The 14,030-nt window shown below is 44.1% G+C and overlaps 1 protein-coding gene across 7 annotated transcripts in view; it reads left to right on the forward strand.

Annotated features, from left to right (window-relative positions):
- The window catches only part of PUM2 (pumilio RNA binding family member 2), a 2,101,998-nt gene that overhangs the window by 2,041,287 nt on the left and 46,681 nt on the right, over positions 1 to 14,030 (forward strand). For all 7 annotated transcript variants that reach the window (XM_069605904.1, XM_069605906.1, XM_069605907.1 and 4 more), the window contains one exon: positions 11,657 to 11,849. In XM_069605904.1, the coding sequence (XP_069462005.1) occupies positions 11,657 to 11,849 (193 nt within the window). The remainder of the gene's footprint in view (positions 1 to 11,656; positions 11,850 to 14,030) is intronic.

Below are 14,030 nucleotides of genomic sequence, written 5' to 3' on the forward strand. Positions count from 1 at the left end.
AAAGCTTTCATGGAAGGAGTAAAAAGGTTATACCCTCCAATTTCAAATTCACCTCCTGGGTGCGTCCTAAATGTTGTGCTCTTAAAACTCATGGGTCCACCGTTTGAACCATTACACAAAGCTAGTCTGACATCTAACTTGGAAGACTGCTTTTCTTCTGCCAATCGCATCTCTAAGAAGGGTCACTGAGCTACAAGTCACAAACACAAGGTGGTTCTCAGAACCCTTCCTTGTTTTTCACCTAAATTCATCTCCAAGTTCATGTTAACCAATCAATTAAACTTCCAGCTTTTATTTTACCCCAAACCTACTAATTCTGCAGAAAGAAGCCTCCATGCTCTAGATGTATGGAGAGCAGTCATGCACTACCAAAACAAAACTAAACCACCATGGAAAACAGATCAGCTTTTTGTTTCCATAGCAGCTAGTAGTGAAGGAGATGAGTCAGAGATATCAAAATGGATAGTCAAATGCATCCATGTTTGCTACTCACTATCTAACAAAGCCTTACCTTTCAGGTGGGTCAAGCAGTATTAAGACATATATTTGCCGCTATACCTTCAAACAACCCTCCTTCTCTGAATACTGCTTGCTGATCTATGCAAAGCATATGATTCTAAGCAGATTCACAAGCCTCAGAAGGTATACATTACTTACCGTAATCGTATTTCTTATGCTCAGATTCACATGCGCCCAACCTTTCTCCCCTCCTTGAGTTGAAGATGCGTACATATCTTTCACCTTTATCTTTTCTACCTTGACTTTCTTTTACTCATGCAAACATTTCATACCCCCTCATATCAGAAACAAAACAGTCTAAGGGACGCCGACGCGTGAAGGACCATGGGTACAGTACACGTCACACAAGGGATAATATTACAAACGCCTCTAGTCGATATCCCTTTTGCTGCCTGCAAGTATTTTCTTGATATGCATTCTTTGAACTGTCACATACAGAAATGATTAATTGAAATGATATTTTGTTTATATCGCGCTCATACACAAGTGATTCTTGAGATGCTTGAATTTTGCCTGAAGAAAGTTTTTTTCATTGAAAGCACATTTTAACATCAATGGAACAGCAATGGGGAGTTCTTTGCGCCAGACTACGCAAATCTCACAATAGGGTGGTGGGAAAATACTATGGTGTGGAATTTCTTCAGTTGCCAATATACAGATCATGTGGTGGCTTGGTTGCCTTTTATAGATGATATATTTAAAAAATGTATGCGAACGTTGCTCGCATCGAGCAAAAAAAACAAATGGTGGCTTTTTCATTTCTGAAAAGGCACTCTGCTGCATGGCACCATGGGAGATGTAGCTATCATTTTGGGAGAAGAGTGTCTCTCCCGGCCCCCTTCTCCGTTAATTCAGTGAAAAAATGTTGTTAAAGGAACATTATGGTTGCAGGGCAAAATCTAAAAGCCAAAGAATTTTGCCAGTTATGGTAAACTATGCAACCATAACTCGCGCCACCACCATGCACTGCTTAGACTAACACCCAAGACATCAAAGATGACATCACAAATGGCATCATATTCTTTTATTTATTTAGGTAAGTGGAAGAATCCTAATGTTCCCTACCGTAATGTGCATTTCTGTACATTTGTTCGTTGGTGTTTTCCCTCTGTAATTTTTCCCCCACAGGCTCTCACTGAAATTATGCCTCTGGGTGTGTTCCCTCACTGTAGCTTTACTCATTGGTGTCTCACCCATCTCGACCCCCCTACTGTAGTTTTTCTCCTACATGCTTCCACTGTAGTTGAGCTCCTAAGTGCACCCCTGCTGAATGTTCCTATTGCGTGCTTCCACACCGTAATTTTGCTTCCATAGGTTGACACTGTAATAATGCTTCTATGTGTTATCTTTTTGTAATTTTACTCTCCATGTATTCCCCTGCCATGGCGTTGCTCCTAGATGGTTACCCGTGTAATTTTGTTCCTATGTGCACCCTCTACTGTTATGTTCCCAGGTGATTCTCTTCTGCAAATATGTGCCTGTGTTCCCTTGCTGGAATTTTTATTCTAGGTTCCACCCCACACTCTCGTATTTTTTCTCCTAGATTTCCCCACTGCCATTAAACTCTTACGTGCTTCCTCGCTGTAATTATGCTCCTATGTGCTTCCTTGCTGTAATTGTACATATGGGTGTTCCCCTCCCTCCCCCCAATCCACCTCCCCACTGTAAATTGGCACCTAGGTGTTCCACCCACTGTACATTTGCTCTTAGATTTTCCCACACTAGAATGTCAACACAGCAATACTGTATCCAAACCAGGGCATCATTGTAAGCAGAAGAAAACAAATTGTTCACAGGAGATCATTATCCATTAGAGAGAAGGGCTATGGTTAATTTATTATCCAAATGGGACAGTTTTAGATGAGTTGGATACTATTGCATTAAACACATCTCTGCTGTGCCCCAAAGCACTGGTATTATTTATGGAAATACAGGAGCTCTGTGTAGAGAATGTAGAGTACCTCGCGGGGGTCGCGCGTGCTCTCGTGCTTGTTTGTAATGAGCGTCGCGTGACCGCAGCGAGGAACGGCAGTTGGAAGCGAAACGAAAAGGCGGCCTGATGTAAGAGGGGCGACTGGCGAGCTCCGTGTTAATAAACACTTAACAAGTTGGCCCACCTGCCACTCTCAAACATCTGAACCAGGGGTTTGTGGTCCGACCTGACCACAAATCCTCTTCCCCACAAGAAGAACTTAAAGTGGAGACGAGGGGGCACACGGAGCTTGCCGAGGAGCCCAGCGACGTTTCCTTTGAAGCGGAACGTGCTGTGATTAGACGAAGACAGGAGGAAGCCTGTGGAGAGGTGGGGGCCTAAAGAGCAGCTTTCTCCGCAGTGCCTCGGAGCGTGGCGCTGCAGGGGGACGTTCTCCCCACTCTCACTCGAACGGCCACACAAGGAAAGGCTGTTTGCCCTGGTGGGTGCCGCCCACTCCCCCTCTCATTGGACACGAAGGTGAGGAGCAGGGAGAGGGGGGGCTGGGGGCATAGCCAGGGAGGAGGTGCAGTAAAGGAAAATTCAGAGTCGATGGAAGACAGCATAAGAGGGGTGTGTTCAGGACATTAAAGCTACAGCAGAGGTGAAACCCCAGTGGCTTGCAGTGTGCACAGGGAGACTGCCTCCCAGAGGGCAGATACTATAACTGAGAGTAACTCGGAGACAACAAGAGCCATATTAAGAAACAAGTGTGTATAGTACAGTGAAGCGGAGCAAATGTGCGCCCTAGTGGTCAATGTTGTCATTGCAGTATTAGCAAGAAGAATGCCTCCCAGAGGACAGTAAAGTAACGGCATAGTCTTGACTTTAAGGTGTGCCAAAGTAATTCTGTATTACTGTGAACCTGTGCTCTTCATACATAAGTCGCCTAAGAGGACAAGCACATGAGACTGGCAGATAGTAGGAAATAAGGATAACAAAATAGAAAAGTATTGAAGATAAAAGCAAAATAACACAAAGGGTGACAATTGGAAAATAAGGCACTAATTACAAGAAAATGGCTGCGGCAAGTATGCCACCTCCGCCATCGTTCCTGTCAGAACCTGGTGCTCCACCTATAAGGTGGGATAGGTGGAAGAAGCTGTTTGACACGTACCTGATTGCCATTGGAGGGGGTAAGTTTGCAGCGGAAGAAAAGAGGCAATCCTGCTGCACAATCTGGGAACCGAAGGCAGAAGTGTTTATGATGGATTACCGGAGCCTCCACAAGAAGGCCAGGGAGAGATGGACCAGTATTCCATAGCAGAGAAGAAGTTGGAAGTTCATTTTGAGGCCAAGAAAAATATAACATTTGAGAGACACAAGTTCTTCCAAAGAATACAAGATCCGCAAGAGCCGGTGGAGAACTTCATTGCAGCGTTGAGGTCTCTTAGCCATACATGTGAATTTGGGCTGCTCACTGACTCTCTTATAAGGGACCAATTAGTTCGTTGCACAAATAACATAAAGATACAAGAGAGGTTACTATCAAAGGATGCATCACTGGAGTTGGCCATCGACATGGCAAGGAGTATGGAACAGACCCATAAATATATGACCACTATGAAGGGAGACAAGTCGGAAGGAGAAGTGGCTGCTGTGAAGGGATTTCGCAAGACTGGCCTCAACAAGGAAATCAAGTGCTACAAGTGCGGTAGTAACCGTCATATTTCTACAAGCATGTTTTGCCCAGCCAGAAATATCTCGTGTTTAAAGTGCAAAAAAGAAAGGGCATTTCGCGAGAGTGTGTCGGGAATCGGGGATGGTGCAGAGCATTGAAGCAGGTGGAAGAATGTTGGAACAATGTGAAGATTTAGAGATGGGAAGGAGCAACCAAACAAAGCATGTATTGGAAGTAACAGAAGTATCAAGCAAGGGAGGTGCACCTACCGATGTATTCATGGTCGATGGAAGGGTGGTGACAATGAAGGTGGACAGTTGCTCACCATGGACATTAATGTCCAAGGCGACATTCCTGAGTTGCATGCAAGGAGACGTGACAAAATTGAAGAAGCATAATATAGAGCCATATGCATATGGAAATGTTAGAATTGGAATTATAGGGATGTTCCAAGCTTCCATCAAGTACAAAGGGAGGAGCTGTGAAGCAGAGATATACGTTACCCAAGAAGGTTCTTCACTTCTGGGATGGGAAGAACAGTGGAAATTGGGAATTAGGATACAGGCGAATGCGGAGAGACCAGTTGATGTGGCTGAACTGAAGGATAAATGGGAAAAAGACTATCCCATGGTGTTTCAGGAGGAACTGGGATTGTTAAAGGGTTTTGAACATGAAATTCAACTAAAGGCAGGGGCCAGTCCGAGGGTGCACAAGGTGAGACCAGTACCTCATGGATTGAATGAGAAACTCAAAGAGGAAGTGGAGTCGTTACTCCAAAGAGGAATAATAGAGAAGAGTGAAAGCTCGGAATGGCTATCGCCGGTAGTAGTAGCAGCTAAGGCCAATGGAGACATTAGGTTATGTGTGGATCTGAGAGATCTGAACAGAAACATATTAGTGGATAGACATCCCCTACCAATAATAGGTGATCAGCTATCAGTACTGAACAATGCCAAAGTGTTTTCGGTTATTGATCTCTCACAAGCTTACCATCAGATTCCGTTGAAGGAGGATTGTCAACACCTGACAGCATTTATCACGGTGTTTGGTTCATTTAGATACTGTAGGATGCCATTTGGGCTTGCGTCCGCAGCAGCCGTGTTCCAAAGGGTCATGGAGACGGTGTTGATGGAGTAAAAAACATTATTGTGTTCCAGGACGATGTGTTGATATATGCTAGTTCTACTGAAGAACATGATGAAGTGTTGAGACAAGTGTTAAGCAGTTTGAGTGAGGCAGGGTTGACGGTGAAGAGGAGCAAGTGTAAGATTGCGGTACATAGGGTGGAATATCTGTGACATGAGATAGATAAGCAAGGGGTGAGGCCAAAAAAGAACTTGGTGGAAGCAGTAAGATGTGCACCTGTACCCAAAGATAAAGAGCAGGTGAAATCATTTCTTGGTTTGGCCGAATATTATCATAGGTTTGTAAAAGATTTTGCCAAGGTATCAGTGCCCCTCAGAATGTTGCTAAAAAAGGGAGTGAGGTTTGAATGGTCTAAGGAATGTGATGTGGCTTTTGAGTGTATTAAGCAAGCAGTGGGTGTGAGGCGCCATCCATAGGTAGGTTTGAACCTAAAGACAAAACGGTTTTGGTAGTGGATGCGAGCATGTTGGGACTGGGCGCGACGTTAGTGCAGTACAACAAGGACAATACTGAGAGAGTGATAGCATTTGCGTCTAGGACGCTGAGAGGGGCAGAAAGCAAATATTCTGTCATTGAAAGAGAAACGTTGGCCATGTTTTGGGCAGTAAATCATTTTAAGTTCTTCTTGTGGGGAAGAGGATTTGTGGTCAGGTCGGACCACAAACCCCTGGTTCAGATGTTTGAGAGTGGCAGGTGGGCCATGGGTTCTCCAAGAATAAGCAGGTGGGGTCTGGGACTCCAAAACTTTAACTTCGAAGTGAGCTATTTACCAGGGAAGCGGAATGTTGTGGCAGACTGCCTTTTCAGACTGCCTCTTAATGGTGAACCTATGGAGGAACAGAGTGACAGAGGAGGAGTTAGTGGTAGCAGAGGTAAAAAGTGCGGTCAGTAAGGAGAAATGGGTGAAGGAAGAGAACTCTGATAATGACCTCAAGTTAGTCAAAGGTTGGACGGTGACGGGGTGGCCAGAAAGGAAAAGTTTGGATGGTAAGTTCAATACTTGGTGGGAAGTAAAAAATGAGTTAAACTTATGTGAGGATAGGTTAAGGAGGGGGAGGTGCATTGTTCCTCCTCATTCCCTTAGGTCAGTACTAGTTGAGCTGGCTCATCAGGGGCATCCTGGAGAAGCGGCTATGAAAAGGAAATTGAGGCAGAATTATTGGTGGCCGGGAATTGACAGGTGTGCGGAAAGGTGTGTCAAGGATTGTATAATTTGCCAAACGAGTGACAAATGCAGAGTGGTGAGAGAAGCTCCGATAATTCCAAATGTGGTACCGGACCAGCCGTGGAGTAAGTTAGCAGTGGACATAATGGGTCCGGTGGCAGGTCTGGGAGATGGTTTAAAATTTGTGTTTGTTGTAGTGGATTTTCATTCCAAATGGTTTGAGTGGGAGGCTGCAAGGGAGGTCACGGCAAGGGAGCTGATTGGATTCTTAGAAAAAGTATTTCTTAAGGAGGGGGTCCCAGTGGAAATTGTGTCAGATAATGGGGTACAATTTGTGTCTGGGGCAATGAAGAAGTTTCTTGCAGGATACAGTATAAAACACACAAGGACCGCTCTGTATAATCCTAAAGCAAATGGACTTGTTGAAAGAGTTAATAGATATATAAAGGGGGGCCTGCAGATGGCCATGAAATCGAGGCAACCATGGAGGGAAGTATTAAAGATGCTGACATGGAATTATGTCACTACGCCTCATTCGGTGACGGGAGTATCCCCATTTTTTCCGATGAAGGGAAGGGAGCCTGGGACAAGGCTTTGTCCAGGATGGCTAGGAATGGCCAAAGTGGTTAATGTTGACCGGAATCAGATTATGAAACTTATTGCATTGAGTCAGGAAAGAAATAAGGAACTGTTTGATGACAGGATGAGGGTGAAGGAACGTGATTGGAAAGTGGGAGAAAAAGTGTATGTCAAAAATCCTAGACTAGTGAACAAGTGTGTGGAAAGTAGATTTCTGGGTCCTAAGAAGATATGTGCAGTAAAAAGTAATGTGGTAGTTCTGGAAGGTGGTGAAGTTTGGTTGAAAGGAAGATTGGCGAAAGTGGGTGATGAGGAAAGGAATGAAGGTGAGGAACAGTTGAGGAAGGTGGAGGAGGATAATACTAGATTTAATGAGAAGATGAGAGGAGGGGTGCCGGATGAGAACATGGAAAAGACAAGTGGGAAGGTCAGAGAAGATGACAGTCAAAGGTCAAAAGTCGAAGAGGATTCTTTACATAGGTCCAGGTCTAAGCCGGTGTGGATGAGGGATTACGAGACTTGATATTATTGTGCTCAAGTCATGTTTAAGGTATTCAAAATGCAAATGGACATGGAAAGTACTAAGTCATGTGCAAACTGTACAATTCTGTCGACTTTCTATTTTATTTTGGTTCAGACATATTTTCTGATTTATTTTAATTATAGTTAAGTTTTACATTACAGTTATAAGTATTATATAAAGTATTTTTGCCCTGTTTGAGGGGGAAGATATGTAGAGAATGTAGAGTACCTCGCGGCGGTCGCGCGTGCTCTCGTGCTTGTTTGTAATGAGCGTCGCGTGACCGCAGCGAGGAACGGCAGTTGGAAGCGAAACGAAAAGGCGGCCTGATGTAAGAGGGGCGACTGGCGAGCTCCGTGTTAATAAACACTTAACAAGTTTAATTAGTGTGGCGTCCCTCCTTCACTCTGCTAAAGAATTTTTGTGTTTTCACATTGAAGGGGTTTTATTTGTGATAATTCTGGTAGCTTCCCTAAAGTCACACCATTGTGCATTCCATCTGCATCAGAGAGTAAAGTGGCATATGCCGGGCTGCATGCCTGGCCAGTAATAGGATATTTTGACGAATCGAGGGATTCAGTCACTTTCCCTAAGGGCAGAGCACCTTCCTGTGAGGGTAGAGAGGTGAGCCCGCTGTGCAAGTTTCCCCTTAGGGTTGCCGGTAAGCAGGACCTCACAGGGAGAGACTCCCCTCCTGGCAATAAGGAGTACCTTTCCATTGAGGAACTCCCTTCCTATTATCCTCCAAAACCCAATGTAACATTATTAATTCACAATCCTCCAGACTCTTCTTACATATGTTACTGTGATATGAAGAGGAAAAGTATCAGTGTAATATATGAAGAGTAATAACACTGGAGTCATAAAGAATGCTTATCTGATAAATGCTGAGACGAAGAAGCCAAGAGTAGTTATAACTAACAGCCCAAACACAAATGAAAGACTTTCCTGAGAAGCCAGAGACACACCAGCACTGCGTCATAAAAAGAGGAGGGTCAGGCAAACAAGGAAGTGAGACCCAGGAGATTCAACCCAGCCCGGACTGAGGATGCTGCAAAACCTGGGAAAGTGCTCTTCCACACGTCAAAGATCAGCTACCGAGAAGTGCCAGCAGTGTGCGGTACATCCGACAGATTCATGGAAGCTTGTCAAAGTCCCAAGAGGGACGTGCAGCTGGGGAATAGTCTTCCCATTTGCATGCCGGCAAGACACCAAGGACGGACCTGAGAAGGTCTGCCTATGGAAGGAGAGCCCGAGTAGAGAAACCAAGCAGGAAGGTGGTGGCCTGGAAGGGAAACGGGTGAAGAACCCTTCCATCGCCGATACCATCTTCAGGCACAGAAGCGTATCGGAAAAGTAGTCTGAGAAAAGTCAAAGAACATCTCTGATGGAGCGGAAAGATGAAAGAGAGAACGCTGAGGCAATGACACAGACCCCTTACACAGCAGATAACTGGGACAGTGGGAGACCCAGAGAACAGGGCGTATATGTAAAAAGTGACAGAGATCTCTTATGCTGAATATAACGATTGGAGAAAGCCCCCTCGTCACATTGAGAAGTATAACCATCAAAAGGGGGAGAATCACTCAAGTGTTCATCATACTCGTCCCAGTGAGGGGTGTGAATATCTAAAGTGTGAGAATTATTCGGGAACTCATCATACTCGTCCCAGTGAACTGCGAGATTACCAGAAGGAAGAAAGCCATGCAGGGACTCATTATCCTTGTCCCAGTGAAAGGCAAAACCCTAAAAGGAACAAGAGTCCAATATAGACTCTACCTGTATATTTCAGTGAAGAGAAAGCCAGACACCAGAAGGAGGGTTGGTCCAAAGACCTTTGTGTGAATACTGTTGGAAGGCAGATGAATATGTTATCCATAGCTTCTGACCCTCCCCTGCATCAATACCGCAAAGGTTAGAGACGTTACTGAGACAGCCGTTCCGCCCTTAACCCCCTCGGGTACAGCACTGTTTGGAAACAATATGAGCTGAAGGTGGTAAAAGCATTCAAACTAACTTTGTAACAAGTAGAAAAGCATGTACTAGACACGGGGAAAAATATGCACTCCACATGATGAACATGAACAATAGGTACTGTATGTATTTAGACATGAAGATAATTAACATAGCAGCCACATACATGAAGGACACTAACATGACCAACATATAAGGTGAATGCAACATGAACGGCGCGCAAATATAGCTCATTAACACAGAAGCAAGAGTGTAGTTGGGCAGCATTTTATTAAAAAATGGAAGCCATAGCACGTCTCTGAATAGGCACAGGCCTTCAAGCCTCGGAAAAACTCAAAAGGCTGAATCCACAGAAATACTTATCTGTGCAGAGCTCAGACAGTGGCTAGCAATTAATGTCAAGGTTAAAGTGAAATTAGCGAGAATCGAAACGACTGAGCAAGGACACGAGATAGCAATTGCGAAGATGCAAGCATTATGCTCCAAGATTAATTCGGGTTTTATAAGAACACAACAGCCTTTGTTAACCGGGTGCAACAAAACAGTAAGCCAAAAGACTCCCATGAAAGTAACTCAGGAGTGTCCCTAGTGGTAATGGAGAACACAACACACATGTTCATATTAGCTAAAATCTCAATAAATAAGAGTTAATCTATTCCGAACGCGGTCCCATCGCACGTGAACCATAAGTAGAGAACACTGGCCATTCATTACATGCAAACACAGATAGGACATCTGTCTTACTCCTGAACGCACACGTAGACATGAGGCACCACACAAAGCCAAGTACAAAGGGATTGCCTTTTCTTGTGGTCTGAGAATGAGGGATGGTAATGTTTAATTGAAGGACTAATGTTCCATGGGCCTGTCTCCCCCTACTCTTGTCTGGCTCGTTTCCTGATGACCTGCCAAGTGTGCAAGGTTACTAAGCAATATGCCAACCCATCAAAATCATTAGGGACATGCCGCCCATCAAATAGTAGGCCAACCAACCCTTTGCCATGAAGATGATGTAGTTTAACCTTTATCAATATAGCGCTGGTTCCAGGTGGAGTCATCAAATACATATAACCCAATTAACTGTTTAACCCGTATGTAATATGTATATAGCCAAACCCACTAACCTATTCCCATAGGTTGTGTAAACGGATATTATGTCATGACTTCATTCATGACACATTTGGAGTACTTGAGCAACTGTATTTGATAAGTATGGAGGGAGCGACGAGATTTCAATGCTTGTATGCTTTTCCGGCTTTGTTTCGATGTGAATAAAGTTGGATGTTGCCGTTCATTTTGTCTACTCTGTCATTGAGTCTGGTTTGGATTGACTGTTTCCCCTGTGCTCATATGAGACTTTTGGGCCACCCTAACAATACTAAACGAAAAAGAAAGACTATGAATTGGGCTCAGAGAATCATAAGAGAATGCTCAGAAATGGGTCTGAAGAATGCAGGGAAATAGGACAGAAGGGCCTAGGAAGCCCACTGGAAAGAACTTAGAAGTTTATTGTTAGAAATAACAAAGGACTATTTAAGAAAATGATATTGAGGAGAACTGCCATCCACGAGAAGGGCGTCATTCTACTGGTATCTTTGTTTATTGTAATAGTGGTTGGGTCAGTTAGACTAGTTTCAGACAGAGGACATACTTTTCATTTGTACTTTCATCCTGACGACGAGCACCCTAGTTTAGTCGTGTTCGGTAGAGATACCCTTAGAATAGGGAACATTAGGCATTCGCTCTATTGTTTTGAAATAAAAGCTTTAAAAATGCCACCTATTGGCTTGTCTCCTTCTGACCTACCACAATACCACGAAGTGCTAAAGCCATCTTCACAAAAATATGTTAATAAAAAGAGACACAGCACATCCTCAGCACACACAAAACTATTCACAGTAAACAAAAAGCTAGACTTGTTTGCTTAATTAATGCATTTTTGGTCTGGAACCATATAGGATTGGCTTACAGGATAGTCGTGTTGTATGCCTTGTGCCCTTGAGCCATCTTTATTTCAGAAATCTATAATCTATTTTTAAATACTGTGAAATCTTTCATTCGCATAAAGCAAAGTGTTCATGTGTAACAGTTATGGATTAACACAATCTGTCCTCGGATATGGCATTGTTTTAATTAATAATGATTTTACATTCTTTGCAGCAATGTGGTTGAAAAGTGTGTCACTCATGCCTCCCGTGCCGAAAGGGCGTTGCTAATAGATGAGGTTTGCTGTCAGAATGATGGTCCCCACAGTGCCTTATACACCATGATGAAGGACCAATATGCAAATTACGTAGTCCAGAAGATGATTGACATGGCGGAACCTGCTCAACGAAAGATTATTATGCATAAGGTAAAGTTAAAATCTACTTAAAGCCATAATCCAACCTATTTACTGAAGCAACAGAATTTCTTCTCTCAGCCTTGTAATTGCAAAATATTTGTTGCACACACAGTGGATTGGTATCAGCTGACTTGCCTTTTTTGTGTCCTTGTTTGCTCAATCTGTCTCCCTTTGTAAGAGGTTACGAAATGTCAATACTAGTGGATGGGCCAAGATGGCACCAGGTGCAGAGCGGCTCCTTTGAGCTCAGGCCTGCCGTTCCCATTTCTGCCCACGAAGCGGAGATACCCCTGAACCCAGCGGGTGGGGTCTAGAGGTGGAAGGAGGCTAGCAACGACCGGATGAGGGAAGGCTCGCCACCCAGTTGTTGGCTAAATCAGCAGTGATACGGAGAGCTACCTTACCTTAAAATGGCACCCCCACCTCCAGACTGAGATAAAGATTTTGGCTCTGGGCCTCTCCGGATAACAAGGTGGGCCTTTATAAAGGCACGGAGACGAGCACAGACCTCTTTGATGCTTTTAGGTAGAAATGTTACAAAGACACAGTCACACTACACGTTGCACAGTAGGAAAGCTGGAGCTGTAGTTGGTTGTTGGATTTGTGGGCGAACTCCTCCACACTGAGAGGCCTGCAGGGAAAAAGATGACCCCTCCTCTTCACTGCTAGGGGTGAATTGGGTCGTGCCTGGGAATTCTACTGCTGAACAAGAATGCTTGGAGCCCTGAGCAGGCAGTGAACTTGGAACGCACTGGTGTATCCTGGGTGTGTCCCTGCTTACACAGAGATGGTCAAGGTGCTAGGATGTACTATGACTGGATTGCTCCTGAACAGCCATTCTCGTTGGGGAACCCTGGGTAAACTTGTCCTGGCAGGCTGTGAGGAAAGCATGAGCGAGAGGACACACAAGATGAATCACAGGAGCCACTCAAAGAAATGGCTGAAGCACTTACTAAGCAAGTGCCGGACACCTAACATGTGGCTTTCAAGGAAGATATAACGTTCATGCTAAGAAATGAGTTGTGCCTAGTGAGAGTAGAACTTTCACCAGCAGTAGCAGATAATAAAAGTTAAATTGAGCACCTGAGTGTTAGTTTTAAAGGGCTGGAGGGAGAAAGCTCCAAGACAAGGAACACATGGTGTGAGCAACGCCAACTGTTAAATGTTATGACTAATGTCCACCTATGGTAGGACTATAGAAGACTCTCCTTTTAGTGTACATGGCTCCTACTCTTACTATAGACCTGAACTACCCAAAAGGTTTGGTAGCTATGGCTGAGCAGTTAGGCTTATCATAGGAGGGTGAAGAGCTGTAGTAGAGTTTAAAGACCTTTGAGCGCACAAAACAGTCAAGAAGACACGCATAAACGTAGTTGTAGACAATATAGTTTATGCAACTTACTAGGCAAGGTTAAGTTCACTTTTCAATTCAGGTAAGTAAGGGAAGGGTTCAGTAGGACGTTTGCAGTAGTAATTCAATTCAATGGTTCACCTTGAGTTGCAATGCAAGTAAGGGGAAGAGTTTCTTCAGGTTAGCAAAAATAATTATCAAACAATCGTAGAATGTTAAAACTGGTTAGTAAAATAACGTTGTACACACTTGTAGAATAGTTGGAAGCAATTCAAGTCAAGTAAAGCGCTTGGCAATTAATAAATGGAATCACTAATTCAGAAAAGAATGAATTAATCAAAACCAACACAGAGCAGGTAAGACTTGCATTAAATCCAGAGGCCTTAGGCTTTAGAAGTCCTTCCCTATCTAGTTATGAGAGTATCAGAGAGTCAGATTGGCTGGTAAATCAGATAAAGCACAGGCTGTAGAATGTCAAGAGTAAGTACAGTTCTTTGTTGGGAGGGGAAAAGGGTTCAGGGAATTCCCTGTAGATGCACAGGCGTTTGGCCTGAGCGAACGTGTATAAGCAAACACCCAAACACACAAATCGGCACTCCAGCAACACAGGAGCAACAAAGCAACTCTAGGTAAGTTCTACCAAGAGTCTCACAGTACCTTAAGCATGACTAAGTTGCAGCACAAAGCTTCCATGACGCAGCAGACCCGGTCACTGATTTCTTGGTCAGGCAGACTGAAGAAGGGAAACTGGATGGATCTTTGCAGCAGCAGTCCAGTGAAGAGGCTTCAGACAAGGATTCTTCGTGGTTATGTGGTTTTGGCACCCTTTTCAGTACCAG

The sequence above is a fragment of the Ambystoma mexicanum genome, chromosome 4p, assembly GCF_040938575.1.
Source record: "Ambystoma mexicanum isolate Mex_15411 chromosome 4p, UKY_AmexF1_1, whole genome shotgun sequence".
NCBI classification, from domain to species: domain Eukaryota; kingdom Metazoa; phylum Chordata; class Amphibia; order Caudata; family Ambystomatidae; genus Ambystoma; species Ambystoma mexicanum.